Genomic DNA, 22,471 nt, shown 5'->3' on the forward strand with positions numbered 1-22,471 from the left:
CCCACCACCACCACTCACGTCACGAACCGCATCATACTACTCTATCACATGTTGTGGTATTAGCCTTGCATGTACGTCGAACATTACCTTCACATGTTAATCAGCTTCAAGCTAGAATAACTTGTTAATAAATCCACCACTCGAAAGTGCTAATAAAAATCTATATGCAACCCGCTTAACCTCATTGGAACCTATTCCCCTCATGTTGCTTAGTATGACTGTTTTTAGCGCATGTATAGTATTAACACAACAAGTGCGCAACATCACAGTTGAATTAAACTCAAAAATCACTTATTCATCATCGTTTTTTACTATTCTATTGGGATAAATTACAACAAAAAAGAACTAATTATTATCCATACGAACAAAATAGAGAGAGAGAGAGAGAGAGAGAGAGAGAGAGAGAGAGAGAGAGAGAGAGAGAGAGAGAGAGAGAAACGAATGAATTGTGATTAATAGTTAAAGGTGGGAGTCTATATATATAATTTTCTCCAAGATATTTAGGGTGCGGAGACACCTACACCGTAATATACGTATCTCGAGTACTGTGACATTTATTCGTATCCACACGTATTTCGGATACTGTGATCACAATTCCTATTTTGACCATATATCGGGTGTTGTGACCCGCATCAGTTTTTGAACGCATTTTAGATGTTCAGTACCCATTTTTCCACTTGCATGTATTCCGACTGCACTCTGGATACATCAGATTTTTCATGCGTCATATCCATGGTTTCAATACATGAGATACACCCATATTTGCATTTACCTCCGAGATGTGGTACATTGTTTATTTAAATAATTATTCTGTATTTCAATAAATTATATAATTATTTAATTTAAATAAAAAATCTTAAATTATTAAGAAGAGTAGAAATTATCCAAATTACGAAGAATCCAATCCAACTTTTAACCAAAGCACTCACATGTCAAATCTTTACACTTTAATTAAAGGAGTGAGCTCAGCAGTCAGTGATACTAAAGGGAGAGTGGGTTGAGTGTCAAAGTAGAGCCAGAATGCAAGGAGCATGGAGAAAATAAGTCAATAAGGAGCGTGGGCATGTGACGGCGCAATAGGGTTTGATCCTGACGCCTCCGAAATTGCAAAAAGGCACTGGATCTGTCCGACGAACTCTGGTGAAGAGGCGAAGAGGGAAAGGCAGTTGCGACGTCTTTCACTATCATAACCGTTTTATTCTTTCTAATAGCAGTGGTGTTTCCTGTGGGTACTAATGGCGATGATTATTTCATTGGATTAGAGTGTCTTAAAGTGGTTCCTTTTAAATTTGTTATGCAGGTTTTTGCTAAGTTTAACAATAGTGGATTCAACGATGATTTTAGTGTCTAATGCTGTTTTTAAATATGTCAATTTACTTGACTTGTCTTTTGATGAGTTTGATTGATTTTTTTCTATCAACTCATAACTCCAAAGTTGAGTACATTTTTCTACATTTTCTAATTAAGAGTAACATTACATTTTTTTTTGTCTAACTTTGAAAAATAAATTAATAATGGAATTAAAAACAACGCACGGCATGAGAATGCTTTTTTTAACTGCTTTGTTTGTTCTTAGCTTTTTTTTTTTTTTTTTTTTACCGAAAATAGGAAGACTCGAATCACAACTTTTTAAATGAGTATGCCATTTAAATTATAATTTATTAATTTGTTATAACTCATTTGTTCTTAGCTTCTTGCCAACTTAAAGAATAGAGTCTTGATGAATATAAATTTTTATAAGAAAAGACAGTTTTATTTTAATATAGATAGTTCACAGATGACTTTTGATTTTTTTTTTCCTAATGTTCTTAGAAAAAATAGGATTTTAAGAGGTTAAAGATGACCATTGAAAGATAATTTAAAAATTTAAATTGTTTTTTAATAGAATTAATAAAAATCTGACAATGAAATATTTTTATATTTTGTAGGTATACTATTAATTTAGTTTTTTATGATTAATTTTAAAACATTTAAATCTTTAATGGATAAAAACTGTAATTTATTCTTTTGTAAAAATAACAAGAATCAGTTGAATATTTACTCTTTTATTTTACACAAATATATTATATATCTAAAAATTAATTATTAAATTAATCACTATATATTTATATATATTCTTTTGTTAAATAATTAACCGTCAGAATAATCAAACCTCTAATAACCAAATATTCAAAATTATTTACATATTATAATTTTTTTTTAAATTGCAAATACATTTTTATACTTGATGACTAATTGGTGGTTATTTTTTTTGTATATATATATAACGTGACAATTTTATAATACTACTGTTTATATATCTTATATTTTTTAAAATGAATAATAATTAAAAAAAACTAAAAGATCAGTACTTTTAGTAAAAACTAAAGAATTAGCTAATATTTACTCAAATATAAAAAAATTAGTCATGCACATTTTATTTTAAAGTAATAAATAAAAATATTAAATGGATCCAACAACCCTAAAAAGCAGCCCAATCGGATTTGAATCAACCCGCTAACCCGAAAATCCGAAATAGCTAAAAACTTGTGTTGTGCCGCCGCATTATAATGCAACAAACGAGACGAGTTGTTGGCGCAACGCTGGGGTTCGAATCTTCGCGGATAAGCACATCAAACGGACACAAATGGAACGTGGTCAATAGTCTGAGGGCAATTCCGTCAATGTAAAATATCGAATTCAGCTATATAAACACTCTTAACCCTATCAAACTCGCACACTCTGCTCCCGTACACTCTCCACGCACACTTGCGGCTAGGGTTTTTAGCTCAGCTCCTTCTTCCAGGTTCGTTCCTTTGTTTTTCTTTCTCTCTTTCCGTTCCTTTGATTCGTCGTTGTTGTGTTGTGATAATCCATGCAATAGTTTATTTTTCGATCTATTTTTTCAGCAAATTATAGTTTTTCGATTTTTCTTGGAGTACTTTCTTTAGTATAAATGTTCTCTTCGGTTATTCTGGTTTTCTTGATTTTTATGTTGAATATTTGAATTGATTTGGTTCTTGTTTCGATTTATGAGCATGTTTAATTGAAACAATAGATCCAGAATTTTGAAAAATCGTATGTACTTTTGAATCTGGATATTCGCCTTTTTATCTATGTATAGATCTGGGGGATTTGGTTTGAATATGGTTCACAATGATTTGCTAAAAAGGGTAATTATTGGTTCGTGGTGATATTCGTTCGATCTGTTGTGACGCATCTCTTTGCTTTTGTGTCTTGAACATTTCAAAAGCGTTAATCTCTACATATTTTGATCAAAACTTATTATTTGATTTTGCGAGTATGTATTGTAATTTTATATGTGAGTAAGATTGTTCTGAATGCGAATCTCACGGGTCTATTTTATTTGGCAGATCTTTGTTTAAGGTTTTAAGAAATCATGGGTAAAGAGAAGACTCACATCAACATTGTGGTCATTGGCCACGTCGACTCAGGAAAGTCGACCACCACCGGTCACTTGATCTACAAGTTGGGAGGTATTGACAAGCGTGTGATCGAAAGATTCGAGAAGGAAGCTGCTGAGATGAACAAGAGGTCCTTCAAGTATGCCTGGGTGCTCGACAAGCTCAAGGCCGAGCGTGAAAGAGGTATCACCATCGATATTGCCTTGTGGAAGTTCGAGACCACCAAATACTACTGCACTGTCATTGATGCTCCCGGACACAGGGATTTCATCAAGAACATGATTACTGGAACTTCCCAGGCCGACTGTGCCGTTCTCATCATCGATTCCACCACTGGTGGTTTTGAAGCTGGTATCTCGAAGGATGGTCAGACCCGTGAGCACGCTCTCCTTGCTTTCACCCTTGGTGTCAAGCAGATGATTTGCTGTTGCAACAAGGTGAGATGATTAAACAGAATATCAGTTGATTGTCCTTTTCTGATTACTTATTCATTTTCTAATGCTAGCTTTTCTGTGCTATAGATGGATGCCACCACACCCAAGTACTCCAAGGCCCGTTATGATGAAATCGTGAAGGAAGTCTCATCCTACTTGAAGAAGGTCGGATACAACCCAGACAAAATCGCATTTGTTCCCATCTCTGGTTTTGAGGGAGACAACATGATTGAGAGGTCTACAAACCTCGACTGGTACAAGGGACCAACCCTTCTTGAGGCCCTTGACCAGATCAATGAGCCAAAGAGGCCATCAGACAAGCCCCTCCGTCTACCTCTTCAGGATGTGTACAAGATTGGAGGTATTGGAACTGTGCCAGTGGGACGTGTTGAGACAGGTGTCTTGAAGCCCGGTATGGTTGTGACCTTTGGACCTACTGGACTGACAACTGAAGTTAAGTCTGTTGAGATGCACCACGAAGCTCTTACAGAGGCCCTCCCCGGTGACAATGTTGGGTTCAACGTCAAGAATGTTGCAGTGAAGGATCTCAAGCGTGGTTTTGTTGCCTCAAACTCCAAGGATGACCCTGCCAAGGAGGCTGCTAACTTCACCTCCCAAGTCATCATCATGAACCACCCTGGCCAGATCGGAAATGGCTATGCGCCAGTGCTTGATTGCCACACCTCCCACATTGCTGTCAAGTTTGCTGAGCTCGTGACCAAGATTGACAGGCGATCTGGTAAGGAGCTTGAGAAGGAGCCCAAGTTCTTGAAGAATGGTGATGCAGGTCTTGTTAAGATGATTCCCACCAAGCCCATGGTTGTGGAAACCTTCTCTGAGTACCCACCTCTTGGTCGTTTTGCCGTCAGGGACATGCGTCAAACTGTGGCTGTGGGAGTTATCAAGAATGTGGAGAAGAAGGATGCTACCGGAGCCAAGGTCACCAAGGCTGCCCAGAAGAAGAAGTGAATCGTGCAGGGTGGTTTGAAGCAAGGGTACCAGCACCATCTCTACAATAAGTATTTGTCCCTTGTTTGCAGTATCTGTGTTTCTCGATTAGGGAGCTTGTTTATTGGACCTAGTTTCAAGTCTTCACCCTCGTCTCGTAACTTTTGTTCCCAGAACTGGGTTCTAGATCGACGGTGGCAAGGCTTTTTGGTTTTACCATGATTTTATTTTCTGCCTGCTTTTAGTTTTGATGTGTCTGAGAATACTTTTAAGTTTTGTAAACTGCAGTGAATTTTAGGACTTGTCCTACACTGCTAATTTGGATTTTGAACATCGAGTCTATATCATGTGCTTTAAACTTTAATTGTATCGACTCTTGATTGTGTTTTAATCAATATCCTCTATGTTTTAGTTTACTTTTGTTTCGTGATGGGGTTATGTTTTGTTATATTAAGTTGAAATTAGTTGTTCAAAAATTTTTCCCCGGTTTTCGTTAAATGGTCTTTTCCGAAACATTTGTTTTTGAAATTAAAGGACCCAAAACCTATCTGAAATGTCGTACCCCGATATATATTACAAGTTGAAATTAGTTCTTAAAATTTCTTCCAGTATTATGCATAGTTTTTTGTAATCTTTTGGAGGAAAAGTGTAAAACTTACATTTTTGCGAGTATCAGTTTTCTTTTATGCATCAAGGACTTCAAATTTGAACAACGCAGGAAAGAAGAAACAAAAATGCAAATCGAAGGAAAGAAGAAACAAAAATGCCAACTGAAATAAATATTTTTAATAAAGAACGAAGGAAATTGCAGAAAAGAAAATGGAAGTCTTCAACGAAGTTAAGGGTTGAAGATAACAATTCGAAACTTACAGAAAAATGAAAATGACTTTGCGAAGAAAAATAAATTGCTTGAAGAGAAATGACAAGAATTTGAAAAGAAAATATTAAGACATGGAAGGAACCACAGGGAATGAACTAGTGACAGGCTCAGTCAAAAGAATTCGAAAATAACTGTTCTCCCCTAATGCAAACTAAGTAATTGCTCGTGCATTATATTGTTAAACTCCACATGTCAACTGTTATCTTCATTCTTCGACGAGTTATATCAAATCAAGTCCCTTTTGACAACAACCTCACAAATTCCTCTTCTCGAATTGACCAGCAATTTTTCTACTTACAAATTGTCCCTTAGGATCGTTATTATCTTCGAGAACGAAATAAACGAGATCCTAAACAGGGCTCATTTTAAATCCTAATAAAAATAAAAAATCCGTTTATATGTTTAATAATTGTCCTCATCATCACGATCCCATTAATTACGTGCATATCGCGCATCTAATTATTTGCTCTTTCTTTCTCTCTCTTTTGAACTTCAATTTCCAATATATATATATATATATTTTGAAACAAAAAATTTCAACACACTAAAGTGGAGCAATAAACAAACCAAATATAACAAGAAAATAAACCAAAAAAGGCAAACCCAACACTAAGAATCAATCTCCTGGTATTTTTAACATTGTCATTAACAACCAAAATGATTAATACCAGTCCATTCTTTGTAGCTCAAACATTCTTCTTTGTATAAACTTAACACCTGCTTCTTTATTGTTAAAAATTCTTTCATTACATTCCAACCATATGTTTCAAATTACTGCAAAAAACCCAACTAGCCACGTCTTCTACTCCTCTTTTCTATGAGACATGTCAGTCCAATTTTCAAACAATTCTTTAACGGTTCCAGAGATCGTCCAACTCTATCAAAACACCTCAACCAAGCGCACCAGCCAAGTAAACTCACAAAAGAAAAATAAATAAAGGACAAATTCCATCTCTTTTTTACACAGCACACATATCCAATAATTATATATTAACCCAAAACACTCTTCATCTTCAAAAAAAATTTTTCAAACAATCAACCGTCACTTTCAGCAACACAAGTTCTTTGCACTCTTTCTTCTGATCCACCACCATTGTTGTCAAAGATTTTATAATTCCCTTGCATTTTTCTGGTACGTGCTACTTTGTTCTATTCTCATTTTTCCATTCAAAACTACCCCATCATCTTTACCAAGAAGGGCAGACCATCTCAAAAACTTCTGAGAGATCAAGCTTAAAAATTCTTTCAACCACCATGGACACTATCATCAAAGACCCAGTCGATACCACGAATGACAAAAAGATTATTTTCTTCCCTTTCTCTGTTGAAAACAAACTTCATTATTTCGTCAGCCCTCTAAACTCCCGAGAACAAGCAAAAAAGGCTTTTCATTATTTTTCTTGTAGTGAAAATCAAGACCTGCTGAACAAACAAGATTTATTTGTAGCCTCTTTCATCGACCATGTCGAACCTTTTGTAACAACCCTAAGATTTCTTTCAAAAATGCAAATTTTCTTACTTTAAAAGAATGGAACCCTTTAAGACAGATGAGTGAAAATTTGCAAGAATCTATGACCTTCTCGTACTCTCTCAATTCCAACTTTCAACGCATCATTTGATGATTGGGGCTGCATTATGTTTTTGGAATAAAACCACCAACAACTTTCATCTATTTTGTGGTATGGTGGGACTCACACTTTTCGATGTAGCAACTATCACAGAGCTTTCCCCAATCGGGCCTATAATTACTTTTGATATGAAACCTGAGTACAAATACAATATTGTCCTAAAAAACTCTTATTGGAAATTTATCTGGCAAAACATGGGAGAAAAAGATAGTCCAATCGTAAATGATGAGCATATAACCTTTCTATGCTATTGCCTCAATGCTATAGTCTTTTGCTCAAGAAGTGTTTCAATACAAAAACTATACATCACACTAGCTGCTTTGATTCATGACAAGCGCAAACTTAACTTGGCCAAGTTACTTTTGGGAAATCTTTATGATGAACTCGGACAAATGGTCGATAGCCTCCGTAATAAATCTTCAATCAACATTGGGTAACCACTCTGGCTATTGCAACTCTGCCTGAATGCAATTTTTGAGAAACACATGAAGCACAAAGGAGTGGCTCCTTCTGAAAGACAGAGTCTTGAAGAACTCCGATTGGTTACTTTGCAACCAAATCTTGCTCATTCGTATCCACCAGTGAGCTTTTTTGGGAAGTTGTTTTCAAAACTTCATTCAAGCAAAAGTTTTCAAAACAAAGATCTAAATTTTGCTCCATTTGTCGACAGCAAATGTGGACCAACCTGATTTCGACACCCTATAGTTCGAAAAGATGAAGATGAAGATGCATAGCGGGTGAATGATGAAATGTGGTCTAACTTTCTCACCATTCAAGTGATACTGACAGGTATTCCTCAGTTCAAAAAAGATCAATTCCGAGTCACTCTCCATGCTTCCCATTATGTTGTAAGATAAATGGATTTTTCTCAAGCTTTTTCCAGCACCATTTCCTTGCAAAACCCCTCCTCTTTGTCAAATAAATTTTAACAGGAAGAAAGAAATTGACAAGTGTCTTGATTATAATGAGAGATGTCAAAGTCATTACTGTCCTCTCTCTTTCATTTGTAGCAGCTATGTCACTAAATCTTTTGTCAAGTGGTAGACCAACTACTATTCTCACTATGATCGATGACTAGAGAACATCTTTAAGGGATTCATCAAATCTTCTTCAGGTACCCTTGAAATGCCGATTTCAAAATCTTCAAAAAGAAAAATAAGCCATCAAAGCATCAAAAAGACAAAAAGACACCAAAACTCTCACCAGCAAGGTAACTCACCCAATTTCGTATCCATTTTCTTATGAAAATTCTATTGTCACTCTCTTTTGGTAACTATGTGCTTATTTCATCAAACTTCAATCTAAGGGGATTCTTCCATTCAAGAAGCTACTGACAGACCTACCATCTTACCCACAAAAGAAGCTCTCAGCAACTCTAGTGAATCTTCTACTAATTCAGACACCTTGAGTTCTAAGAAAACTTCAACAAATTCAATGCATTCATCGAGCTTTCAACCCCAAGAAATTGAGGTATTCCAATGATCTTCAACTTTTACATTTTACAAAATTATATTATCACCTACAAGGATTGATGTCGATCTTACTGAGTTCCTTCTTCCCCTTCCGTGGAAAGTAGTCCGACTGAAAAAGCCAAGAAAGCAAATAAACCTGCCTCTAATGCTAACCTGCAGACTGATGAGACACAAAACCTTGTTGACAAAGTCAACCACGATATTGCCCCACAACAAGGATGCAAATGATCTGCACCAGACAAAGTTTTCAGTCCACAAGAGGCAGATTTAGAGGAACGTCTTTTTGCTGTATCAAGTTTATCTCACAAAATAGAAGTAGGTCCTCGAGTTCCATCTACTAATGAGTCATCAGGACATGGACTTTTCAAAGAATTGACTCCCCAGGATCTTGAGAGTTTAAAGATGCTTCTTCATCTTTTAAAACATACAATTGATGAATGAAAAAATCGAGACGAATACTTTGCTTTCCACCATATGGAGTACCACTCTCGAATATCAAGTACCTATAAGCTTTTCTGAGCAAGTGAAGAAATTTGAGAAAATTGCTAACAATTTATTTATTTCTCACAGCAAGCTCACTGACTACAGGAAAAATATAGGAGAAATCCAGACAGAATATGCGCAAGTCGAAGCTTCTTTGGCATCGACACATAAAACTTATAACAAATATGAAGCAAGTGTTGCTTGGTGACGGGTAGAAATTAATGTCGGTTTAGAATTTCTCAAAATAATTGAATCACTTTGTTGCAAGCATAGTCTAGATGAACAATGGATTCTCTATCAAAGATTAACTTATTGTCCCAAGTTCAACCCAATAAAAGTGCAAAAATTTAAATAAATAGAAAATAAATCAAACAACTAAAGATAACAAACACTAAAGAGACATTCATTGCAAGGATTGAGAATCAAGGTTTTCTATCTTAGTCATTAATCATAATACAATAATTATCAAGAGCTAAGCCAATTACGTTATCTTTCCATTGGAAGAAAGTCAAGTATGCCTAGTTAACCCAAATCCATAAGTAATGTCAATGAAAATAAGATTAACTAACTCTAGATCATCAATATAAATTGGGTATCAATGACTCAAGATTACCTAACTTCTCTTTCTAAGCCAAGAATGCTCAAAATCTACTCTAAAACTAAGCATTTTATCAAACATTTGGTGTGCAATAAAAGAAAAGCATATTAAATTGCAATAATAATAAAATCTACTACTACCAAATGCAAAAAAATAACAATAACAACTCAATTAAATAATAAGAAATATAGAAAGACACTAATTACATGAAAGAAAATGAAAATTAACAATAGTGTTCATAAACTAAAAAGTAGCTCAAATGAGAAATTAATAAGAGAAACTAAGAAAATTAAAGTAATGGAACAAGGAAAAGTAAAAGGTACTAGATCAAAGCAAGAATTAAAATCTAAATCTAAGAGAGATTAGCCTAAATCTACCCAAAATCTTCTCTCTCTAAAAAATTATCCTAAAACATGTTTCTACACTAATCTAATTGCTCTCCCCTTGTTCCTCCTTGAATTTGGCTTCAAATACTTCAGAAATGAGTTGGATTTGGGCCTGGATGAGCTTAGAAATCGCCCTCAGCGTGTTCCTTTAATGAAGTCACGTGACAAGTGTCACACAGATGCGTAGGCGCTTGACAAAAACTCTGATCACACGTGCGCAGAATTGGGCAGATTACCAAAACCTCATTTCTTTATTAATTCTTCATTTTTGCATGCTTTTTCTTCATTCCTTCAACCAATCTTTGCCTTCTAAACCTGAAACCACTTACAAATACATCAAGGCATCGAATGAAATTAAAAGAAATTAAATTTAGCAATTTAAGAGTCTAAAAAACATGTTTTTAATCTTAAACACAATTTAGGAGAAATTCACAAAACCATGTTATTTCATTGAATAAATGTGAGATAAGTTGATAAAATTCATTAAATTCAACACAAGATTAACCCTAACATTAGGGTTTATCAGTTGCCAATGCTCTTGAACAATGGGCTCGATCCAGAGAAGAGCTCAAAAAAGAACTTGCTAAAGTTCGTGCAGATGAAGCTCTATTATAAGGACCTTTCCTCAAAGCTGATAAAAGAAAAATATATCTTAATCGAGAATTATGTGAAATGAAAAGCACTCGAGTTAAAATCAAGAGAAAATATGAGAAATTACAACTTGAAGAACACGATGAAGTTGTTGTCTATAGCTTGATCGATGAAGAGAGAGTGCGTCTTAGATTCGATTTAGAAAAACTATTGGAGCCTTATTTATAAAGTCTTAGAATGCTAAGCTTCCTTGTATTTAGTCTTTACTCTTTATTATCTTTATGCTATCAACGATCCGCTCTTTATTTTAAATATTATCTTCCAGACACCGATATTATTTAAATATTTTTTATTGGTCGATTTAACTTCGGCACCAATATTAATATACTTGATTTTATGAGCATTTCCTAAATACAATTTAATTACCCGATAAGGTCCTTCTCAATCAGGAGACCACTTCCCATGCATAAACCCTCGATTTCTTTTCTAACAATTAAATAACTTTAATAAATAATTCGCTAATATAAAAACTTTTTCCTTCACCTGTGGATTATAAACACGAGCTATATTCTCTTTTTGTCAAATAAGATTATCGAGTGCGAAAATGCACTCATTATCTAAATCACTTAATTTGTCAAACATAGCACTCCAATAATCTTTAATTGGCAAATCATCTTGTCCCATTACTCGCATAATATTGAGGTTAATGTCCAAAGGCAATATTGTGATCATAAACCAGCTTATAAGGGGATGTATTTGTTAACCCTTGTAGTGAGTTTCAATAAGCCCATAAAACTTGACTTAATGTTCCAAGCCAAGTTTTTGGTTTTATACCAATTTTCTTTTTGATCAAATTAATCAAAATCTTATTTGCAGTTTCGACTTGACCATTTTCTTGTGCATAGTATGGTGTCAAAGTTATTATCTTTATGTTCCTCGATGCTGCAAAATTATTTATTCGTTGACCAGTAAACATTGTCCCTTTATCAACACTTAAAGTTTGAGGAATCCCAAAATAATAGATTATATTTTTTCGATAAAATTATAATTTCATTTTGATTAACTTTTACTATAAGTATAGCTTCTACCCACTTAGTAAAATAATCAATTTCCACTGGAATGAATTTATGATTTTTCGACGATAGAGGATGAATTATACCAATCAAATCTAAACCCAACCTCTAAACGACCAGGGTTTAATAATTGAATGCAATTAAGAAGCAAGTGCCTATTGTATTATTCCATATTTTTGACATTCTTGACATGATTTTGCATAGTTAGTACAATCTTTAATCATAATCGGCCAGAACACTCGATCACGCCGTAATACCCATTTCATTCTTTCACTTATTTGATGTGTTCCTCAAGTACCCTCATGAATTTCTCCAAGAGCAACTGTAGGTTCAGAATTTCCTAAACATCTCATAAGGCTTCCTTTAACACCTTTCTTATATACTTCATCCCCTAAAATCACAAAACTCATCGCCCTTAATTTTGTTTTTTGTTTTTTTATCAACTTGAATATTAAGATTCTCTAAATAACTAGAAATTGATTTTCTCCAATCATCATCATCACACTCATCATTACCAAAATCTCTCGTTCTTTGACAGGCACAAGAATTTGTTGCACCTTTGCCAGCTTCTCCAAAGTCCCAGGAGAAATTTAATATTTTAAAGCAATCTAAGCTAATTCATTTGCTTTTTCATTTTGAACCCTTGGAATTTGTGTTAGTGATACCTTTCGAAATAATACCAACAATTCTCATACTATAGACAAATACTTTTGCAATACTTCACTTATATATTTAAATTCTTTCGACAATTGTTTTAAAACCAATTGAGAATCTCCTAAAATCTCAATGTCCTGTGCCCCTTTGCTAGTTAAAATTTCTAATCTTAATATCAAAGCCTCATACTCAGCCATATTAGTCAAACATGGATATTTTAATTCAAACAAGAATTTCAATAGAATCTCATTTGAAGATATAATTAAAATACCCACACCAGCACTGTCTTTGTGCTTCGAACCATCGAAATACAACTTTCAAGGTTTAACCTCAACAAGGTTTCCCCTGATCATTTAGATTATTTGGTCTATCGACCAAGAAATCTACAATAACCTAACCTTAAACTGCTCTAGCAAGAAGATATTGTAAATCATATTCTGTCAAGGTAAGCACCCATTTTTCAATTCGACCAAGCAGAATAGGGTAGAATAACATATATTTAATAAAATCAGTTTGTGCAATAACCTTGACAGTTTTGGCTACATGTAACACTTGAGTTTAGTACAAGCATAATATAGAGATAGACAAAGTTTTTCGATAGGGGAATACCTCATCTCAATGTCAGACAAGACTCTGCTTAAGTAGTAAATAGACTTTTCATTTCCTGCTTCATCATCTTGTGCTAACATATACTCAATCGTATTCGTCAAAGCTGTGATATACAATTTAATTTTAATGGTTCTAAAGGGCGAAGAGCAACCTTGATAGGTGCATTCAAGAGATAGGCCTTAATTGAATCAAATGCCTCCTGATGATCCTTAGTCCACACATATTTCAAGTTTGACCAGACAAATTCGAAATAAATCGTAGTAAAAAATTTACTTTTTCCAAAAAAAGATTGAATTGCTTTTTTCGTTTTTGGCGGTGGTAATTCCAGAATAGCTTTAGCCTTATTTTTTGGTCTATGGCAATCTTTTTTCTCTGAACCACAAAACCCAAGAAAATTACCTGCAGACACACCGAATGCACATTTTAAGAGATTCATTTTTAAACCATTTCGACGCATCGTATCGAAGGCTTTGCGCAAATATTCAAGATGTTGATCGAATGAATTTGACTTGACCAGCACATCAAGGATATAAAACCTCCATAAAATTTTCAATGTATTCGTGGAAAATTGCGCTCATTGCGTATTGATATGTTGTCCCTGCATTCTTTAAACCAAAAGGCATTATTACCCACTCATAGGTATCCAATGCACCTGGGCATCGAAAGGCTATTTTCGACACATCTTCCTCGATAATGAATATTTGGTTATAATCAGAATAACCATCCATGAAACTTAGGATTTCATTACCGGCTGCAAAATCAATTAACATATCTACTATAGGCATAAAATATTTATGTTTAGGAGTTTCATTGTTCAAATATTGAAAATCAATACACACTCGCAACTTCCCATTTTTTTTCATTAGATGAACAATATTCGACACCCAATCAACATAACGAGCAGTCCTAATGAATTTAGCTTTGATCAATCGTTCAACCTCATTTTTAATTTTGAGATTTATTTCAAGTGCAAAACCCCTAGGAGCTTGTTTTACTGGTCGAGAGAACAACTTTAATGGCAATCTATGTTCGGCTAAAGATCGATCAAGACCAGACATCTCATATAAACCCAATAAAGCAATCTTTGTATTCATTTCAAAAGCTTAATTAATTCCATTCGAAATTCCAAATAAATATGTTTACTTATGTAAGTAGGCCTTATGACACCATCAACTCCTAAGTTAATTTCTTCAAGTGAATCTTTGGATTCAAATCCCCTTTATGATCATGATTAATTAAAGTTTTTTCAAAACACAAAGGTTCAAGATCATAGATACAATCGAAAAAAAAATTAACTGAGTTACAAGAGGAAATACAAAGCTTATTAGGATCATCAATCAAATCAGCTATCGAGTCATTTACAATACAAAGATTTTGAGATATATCAACATTTGGCTGACTGATGATCTTAGACTTATCAATCAAAGTAGTGCCTACGACATTATACTTAAAAGGGAAAGTACATGCTATAGAAGTAAATTTCTATCAGGTTCGATCTTAGTAATCAAAATTACCCTAAAAATTGAATTACATGTCGCAGAATTGAAATCCTAATAGATTTAACTTTATCAGGAGAATCATTGCTAGAAGAAGAAAAACATGAAGCAAAAGTTAAATTATTCAAACAATTTTTTAAAGACAATAAATAGTTTGACATGTCCTTTTCTTTAGACATTTCAAAATGTTGCTAATTGAACTATTTCTCAGACATCATAATTACTCCCAAACTGTAGGAGTATATTCCAACTTCGGGTCCTAAGCTTTATGTTGAGCCCCTTAGAAGTTAGGAAACAACCTTCACAGTTGTAATAATTAAGATTCCTATCAACATCAAGAGGCTTTAGCTTGTCATTGTAAACTTTGAAGTGGATGTGTATCTGCTCAACATAAAGACTATAATAAGCCACTACCACTTCAGTTTTTCCCTCACAAGTCCAAAGGAGAAGTTGTTAGTGCACAATCAAAGGTATAACTCCGACATCGTGAATCCAATCTTGACCTAACAGTGCATTATAGCTAGCCCTCGATGATACCACTATGAACACAATTGTTCGTATCGAAGAATCAACTTGAACTTGTAGAGTAACCAATCCTTTTGCTGGTGTTGAGATACCATGATAATCAGTAATTAAGATAATGGTGGGAACAAGATAATCAAAATGCTTCCTGGCCTTGACTAACATTCTTTCCAGAAGCAAACTGATCGTTGCACCACCATCGATCAACACTTTGTCGACAGAAATACCTCTTATCGTGGCCTTAATATGCAGTGGTCGAAGATGTGCTCTTTATTTATTGGTAGGCTTATTAAAACATCCTACTTCTTCATATTCACAGATGAATGCAAACGCATCCTCATCTCCAAACTCAACATCATAATCCCCACTGAGATTTTCTTCATAATCACCCAAAAATTCTGAAGGAATAATGGAGACTGTACTGACCATCTCGTCATCCCCTTCCTCAAAATATTATTCATCGAGATCAGGGTTTAAAACAGCATTCTCGTTAGGCTTAGCAGGAACTATTTCGACTACTTTTTCTTTTTCCATAGAACTTGAAGGCTTTTTGCCTTTAGGAATAGTCTCACTATTAGTTGGGAACACAACCCTCGTTAAAGCAGAAAGTTTTTCCCCCTTGTCCATATAAGTCAAAGGCTTATCTGACACAACTCGACAAAAATGCCTTCCACCTCGATTACCCCCTCTCCTTCCTCGGGGATACAGATATCGACCACAACCATGCCCTCGACGACCCCTCTGAGCTTGTTAGTGTTGATATTCTTGAAATTTACACTCCGAAATTCTTGACAATTTTTTATCCATCTAACTCTAATAGCTTGGGAACGACAGAATGAAGGAGAACAATTTTCTTGAGGATTTCAAGAACTCTGACCTTCTGGGCGTTGAGGAGGGTGCCTCTGACGAGCTTGCTCCTCCTTATGAGTTAGCTCTTTCTTCATCCTTTCCTTCTCGAAGATTGCTGCAACTTCTGTATCAAACACAACATTGTACCTTGGACAAAATGACACGTCTCTATCCTTTAATTTCTAGTGCATTAAGAAATCCAACATCCCATCACCAACACTAGGGCATAGTTGTAAAAACCGGACCGGACCGGCCGACCGGTGAACCGGATCCTATATTGGTCCGGTCCAGTATTTGAACCGCACAAGGAATTGAACCGGTCAAATTCGGTGTGAACCGATCAAAACTGGTGAGGTGGTCTGACCGAACCGCTTGGAAGAAAATATTTCCAAAATGCTTGAAGTAGGGTTTGAACCCCTGCCCTCAAGGAAACCAAAAGGCTCCACAACCACCAGACCACTATGTTTTCTATTATAATTTATGCAAATTATAATACATATAGATATCTTCTATCAAATAGTTTACTTTTATTTAATTTATTTTAATTTTAATTATAAACTCACTCATTCTTAAATTAATTAGATTTTTATTTAACAATAATGATACTCACTTATTTTTTTATAATTATATAATATCTATTAATATTATTTTTTAATAAATACTTGTAGTATATAATAGTATAAAAGATATAAACTAATTAATAAATTATTAAAATTTAAAAATAATAGTTATTTTAATATAAAAACAAAATAAAAATATTTATGATAGAGTAAAAATAATAAAATATTTATTGTTCATGTTCCATATTGTTTTAAAATAACTTGATATTTTAAAATGTTAGTAAAAATATGTATTTTAAATTTTAATTTTAAACTTTTAACTATTTTTTATTTTTTATTTACATAGGACCAAGTCAACCGGTTCAACCAGTAATCCAACGGTTGAACCAGTGACCCAGTGACCCAATGACCTGACCGGTTCGATCACCGGTTCGGTTCTGACAACTATGCACTAGGGTACACTTGTCAGACATTAGTCTCAAAATTTTCCAGAGTTGAATCGAACTCAAATAAAGTGAAACCAGCCATAGTCATCCCCAAGAAATGAGGATCAGTAAAATTTGCAGCTATATCAAAAGGTTCAACATCAACCTTCATGTCCTTTTTTCATCGTCAAACTTCAATCTTCCTTCTATAATTGCTTCTTGAATAAGATCTCTGAACCGAACACAATTATTAGTCGAATGGCTAGTTGCATGATGGAACTTACAAAAAGTTTTCCTTTTAAATCTTTAATGAGGGCAAAATTTTTTCCTCAGAAAAAAATCAATTGTTTATCTTTAAACAACACATCAAATATTTGTTCCGACTTTGAAATATCGAAACTATATTTCTTACCACCCTTAACTTAGTTTCGCTAAATTTATAAATATTTGCAACTTTTTTCAGCAAAGCACAAACATAAGGTGACCCTTCTTTAATTCAGCCAAATCGACTTCAAGATATTTGTTTTCCGAATCTTCACTCCACGATTCCATTTCTATCTAAGCAACTTTTTCCTTTCGAGCAAGAGATTTATAATTCTTAAATTTACTCTCATTTTTAAATTCCTCTTTTTCTTTCTTAAATAATTCAACTTGTTTGACTCTTTCAGCTAGATGAGCCAAATCAGGAATATGAACATTCAATAATTTTCTCTCATGGTTGCTATTTTAACTACTTCACTCTCGGGAAGTGATACATAGTATCAATTACATGCGTTTTTGAATCAAATCATAAAATCATCGATTGATTTACCAGTGCCACGCTTTATTGCAACCAAATCTGTTACTATTATGTTTAACTCTCCTCTATAAAATTGAGTATAAAAAGTATTCTCTAATTGTGCCCAAGTCAAAATTGAGTTAGGCCTCAGATTCGAAAACCAAGTAAGTGCATTTTTTTTGTCCTCACCAATGTAATCATGTAAATTTCCTCGATTATTGCCTAAGTTTTCTGGATCTACTCTAAGATTTTGATGAAGAGGTCGCCCTTCATCATAATCAACAATTCGAGCAATTCGTTCGACTTGCCTAACCAAACACTCATACTTTGTTTCATTATCAGCCACTATAGGATTTAGAATAGTAGTCATTTGTTGAGTTAACAAATTGACTAAATCATAATGGTTTTCGTTAATATGCTGTCGAAAGGTAGCAAAAGACCCTGTGCTATTCGACGTCAAACCAATTTGGTAATCTTGACTCATATTAGAATGAGAGAAACTTGGTTTATTATTTACTGCAACTAGCTTATTTTCAAATCGAATTGGAGGCGTATAACCACCCATAGGTGGGGTATAACTTGGAGGAAGACCAAAAGGAAGCCAACCTGCAGTTACCGGCGATTGAATTTGAGTTAGAGAAATTCGAGGACATGAGTTATGCCCACTATTCCGAGCGGTTGCATTATTAACCGCAGCATTCTCCCAAAACTATTTCCAGAATTCTGAATATTTCCGTCTATGTGGGATGTTGAACTTGCAGAAGTCTGTGCTGCAATTACAATTTGATGATGACTCAATATTATTGTTTGAAGTTTCTTCAGTCATATTGATGATCTTACCACTCTGAAGTTGCATACACTAAATCAATACCATGATAAAAAGAAAAATATTTGACACAATTCAAAGAAAAGAGTCCTACCGGATGTGCGAATTTGTTATGGAAATTTTTCTGTAATCTTAGTTAGTTCGATATCTATTATTTGAGAGCGAAACCTACTTCTCTTATGCGAGTACCAATTTTCTTTTATGCACCAAAGACTTTTACTTTGAACAACTGAAGAAAAAGAAGAAACAAAATGCCAACTAAAATAAATATTTTTAATAAAGAACAAAAGAAATTGTAGAAAAGTAAATGGAAGCCTTCAACGAAGTTAAGGGTCTTTTGAAGATAAAATAACAATTCAAAACTTAAAGAAAGAAAAATGACTTTGCGAAGAAAAATAAATTGCATGAAGAGAAATGACAAAAATTTGAAAAAAAAAATATAAAGATATGGAAGAAATTCTACAGAAAATAAACTCGTGACAGACTCAGACTTAGAAAGTCGCTGAAATGCGAGGTGCATGAGAATATTTGCCGAAGAAGAATTCAAAAATAACTATTTCGTCTTAATACAAAACTAAATAACTGCCCTTATGCATTACATCATTAAATTTGACATGTCAATTGTCAACTTCATTCTTCAAACATGTTACATCAAATCAAAACCCTTTTTGACAACAATCTCTCTTCAAATCGGCATTTAAAAAATTCGACTAGCAACTCTTTGACTAACACCTACTTTTCGTTAAATGGTCTTTTTTATTTTTTAAAACTTGTTTTGTATAAATAGCCTAACATATCAGAAAAATATGAAACGTCAAGGCAAAAAGAAGTGGAGCTATGTACTCAGGAAACCTATAAGCAAGTAGCTAATCCCAACGAGTCACAATGTTGGCATCTCTTTGAAAGAAGAGTTCCAGACTCAGCTTCGTCATTGTTTGTTGTTGCTCATGGGTTTTTCGCGCGGCCTTCTAGTGATGTTCAAGATTGTAAAGGCGTCGAAATCTGCTCCTCTTATATAAGTATTCAAAATAAAAAAATTAAGTTAAATAATATTCATACACAATTGTATAACAATTAATTTAATATTTAATTATATATATATATATATATATATAATATTTTTACTAAAAATATGAATACTAATAATACAAAAATATAAAAAATCTAAGATAAAGAGTACAAAAGATACCAAAAATTTTATAATAATAAAAGCTCAAAAATATTAAAATATAAAAAAAAAAGCAAAATTCAAGAGTAAATTAAATTAATAAGCATCTATTTATATGAATTGTTCTATTTAAGTACTATTTCAAAGTGAATGAAAATGTAAATCGAATTTACTAATTCAATTTACATAGAGGAAATTGTAAATCGAATTAACTTCATTTATTTAGTAGTGTACTATGTAATTTGAATCATATTGATTCGATTTAGTACTATAATAGCTCATTCAAATTCAATATGAATTTGATTTATATAGAATTATGAATGAAGACATACATGTAACATTATTTGATTTAGAACTTTCATGTAATATTATTATGTGTTTGGTTTATGCATGTGTTTTATCCTATTATTACATATAATTTAGAGAGAATACTAATGTTGTGATTAAAAGTTAGAATCAAGATTCAATTGTTTTAAAAAAAATAATTTGAGTTAATTTTATAACTATCAATATGATTTTTTTTGTGCTAATATCTAATTATATTTTTATATACATAGAGAGAAAAAAATATTATTTTAAATATCAAGCATAAAAATTAATTATTTTTATTTGTACAACATACTTAACACCTAATCAAATATAAAAATATACACGTTAAATTCTTTCAAGTTTAGAAACGAATATTAAAATTAATTATTAGTAAAAAAATTAAACTCTTTTACATTAAAATAATAACTAAAAATCATATTATTTAATTTTTTTAATCTACAGAGATCTTCTTAGTCAACGAAAATTGTCACTTACAACTTTTTTGTAAAAATAATTTAATTCTATAAATTTTTTGTGGCATAATTTATAATATCAGGAACTTAAGATAAAATCAACATAATTTTAAAAAATTTATATTAAAATTACGGATAAAAATACTAGTAAACTTCTAAAACACATCCTTGATGTAATACCATAACTAATCAACTTAGTAATTATCATTAAACTTAATCAGAACATGGTCATCCTATTTAAACATATGAAAGAAAGAAAGTTAAGCAAGTCACAGCCAGCTTTTTAAAGGCACACCAAATGGAAAACACGTCTTTCAAAATATACTCCCATAGTTTTAACATCAAAATAAACCTAATTTCAATACAAAAAATGCTCTTGATGACTGGTTTTAAGTTTTAACTTCCCCTTGGTATTTTTGGCTGATTGCTCTTGATCCACTGCCACGTGAAAAAATTCATTACGATGGAGCATAACTAGTCCTATATTCTTATTGAGAAATATACTAACGATTAAATTATTTGTTTAGTCCTTATAATTCATTCAAATTTGTAATGAAATTCTTACATTTTAGAAGTTTTTAATTGAGTCTTTATATTATTTTAAATTTGTATTAGATCTTTTTCAATAATTATGTTCTAAAAATATTTTCATCCATCTTACACTATTCGCAAATATTTCTTAACATATATAGTTAAATTAAATGCTTTTGGAATAATTAAAGTTAGTGCAGAAATCTAATTTAAAACTTTTAAAATGTAAAGACTTAATTACAAATTTAATAAAATTATAAGGTTAATCAACATAACATGCTGTCTTTATTATGTGTTAATTGTTGATTGGAGGCTATTTTTTTTTAAATGAAAAAAAAAAAGAATAAATTAAAGTAATATAATAAAAAATTTATTATAATAGTTTATTATAATAATACAAATTTTGAAAATTTTTTTAAATAAATAAATTAAATATTTTATTTATCAAAATATATTATTATAAGAATATTTATTAATTAATGTAATATTATTTATTCTATTTATATTAAAAACAAGATGTTTATACATATATTTTGTTTATATTATAAATAAAATAATATAAACAAAATATTAAAAAATTCTATTAATGTTTGAAATAATAATAATAAGTATAAAATTAATTAAAATAATAAATATTTGATATTTTTTATTATAAAATTGTTAAAACATAAACTTAGATGAGTTATATAAATCGATTTTATTTTTTAAAATAATCCAAAATAAACTATAAATACTGTCTTTTTAGTTATCTAATAGTCTATCATAAAAATTAAATACGTATCTCATTTACATCCTAAAAGAAAATTAAATTAAATGTCACGATAAGAATTTTAGTCAGGTTAGGATTGCTGCATCCATAGCACCATCATGAATAAAAAAGGAATAAAATATTATTTATTAAAATTGTATTAATTAATAAAATTAAAAATTATTCAATAAAATTATTTATTATATCATTTTAATAATTTTATCAAATTTAATTTTAATGAATATAAAATTAATTTATATATTTTGTGAATTAAAATATCAATGCTTAAATATTTTATATTAAAATTTATAATGATTAATCAAATTATTTAAGTTCAATTATTTTTTACGATAAAAAAGTAAAACGAGGACTCATATTATATTTGTATAGATAACAACGCTAAAAAGATTATACAAGATCAATAGTTTAGAGTTAAGTATTAATTTCTCGTAGAGCCATATTTTTTTTTTGTCGTACTTAAGATGTAAACGAGATACATATTAAATTTTTTTTAGTCAATTTTATTTAAAGTGTAAATGAAATATTTATATATCTATTTAATTTTTATGATAGACTATTGGATAATTAAAAAGACAATATTTATAGTTTATTTTAGATTATTTTAA

The 22,471-nt window shown here is 32.1% G+C and overlaps 1 protein-coding gene across 1 annotated transcript; it reads left to right on the forward strand.

Moving 5' to 3' along the window:
- Positions 1–2,717: 2,717 nt before the first annotated feature.
- On the forward strand, positions 2,718–5,202 carry LOC107617327 (elongation factor 1-alpha). The gene is made up of 3 exons (XM_016319067.3): positions 2,718–2,785; positions 3,354–3,841; positions 3,926–5,202. The coding sequence occupies exons 2-3, from the start codon at positions 3,380–3,382 to the stop codon at positions 4,805–4,807; spliced, it is 1,344 nt and encodes a 447-aa protein (XP_016174553.3). The 5' UTR covers positions 2,718–2,785; positions 3,354–3,379; the 3' UTR covers positions 4,808–5,202.
- The last annotated feature ends 17,269 nt before the right edge of the window (positions 5,203–22,471 follow it).

Source organism: Arachis ipaensis, chromosome B9, assembly GCF_059453495.1.
Source record: "Arachis ipaensis isolate K30076 ecotype BB chromosome B9, ASM5945349v1, whole genome shotgun sequence".
Taxonomy (NCBI): domain Eukaryota; kingdom Viridiplantae; phylum Streptophyta; class Magnoliopsida; order Fabales; family Fabaceae; genus Arachis; species Arachis ipaensis.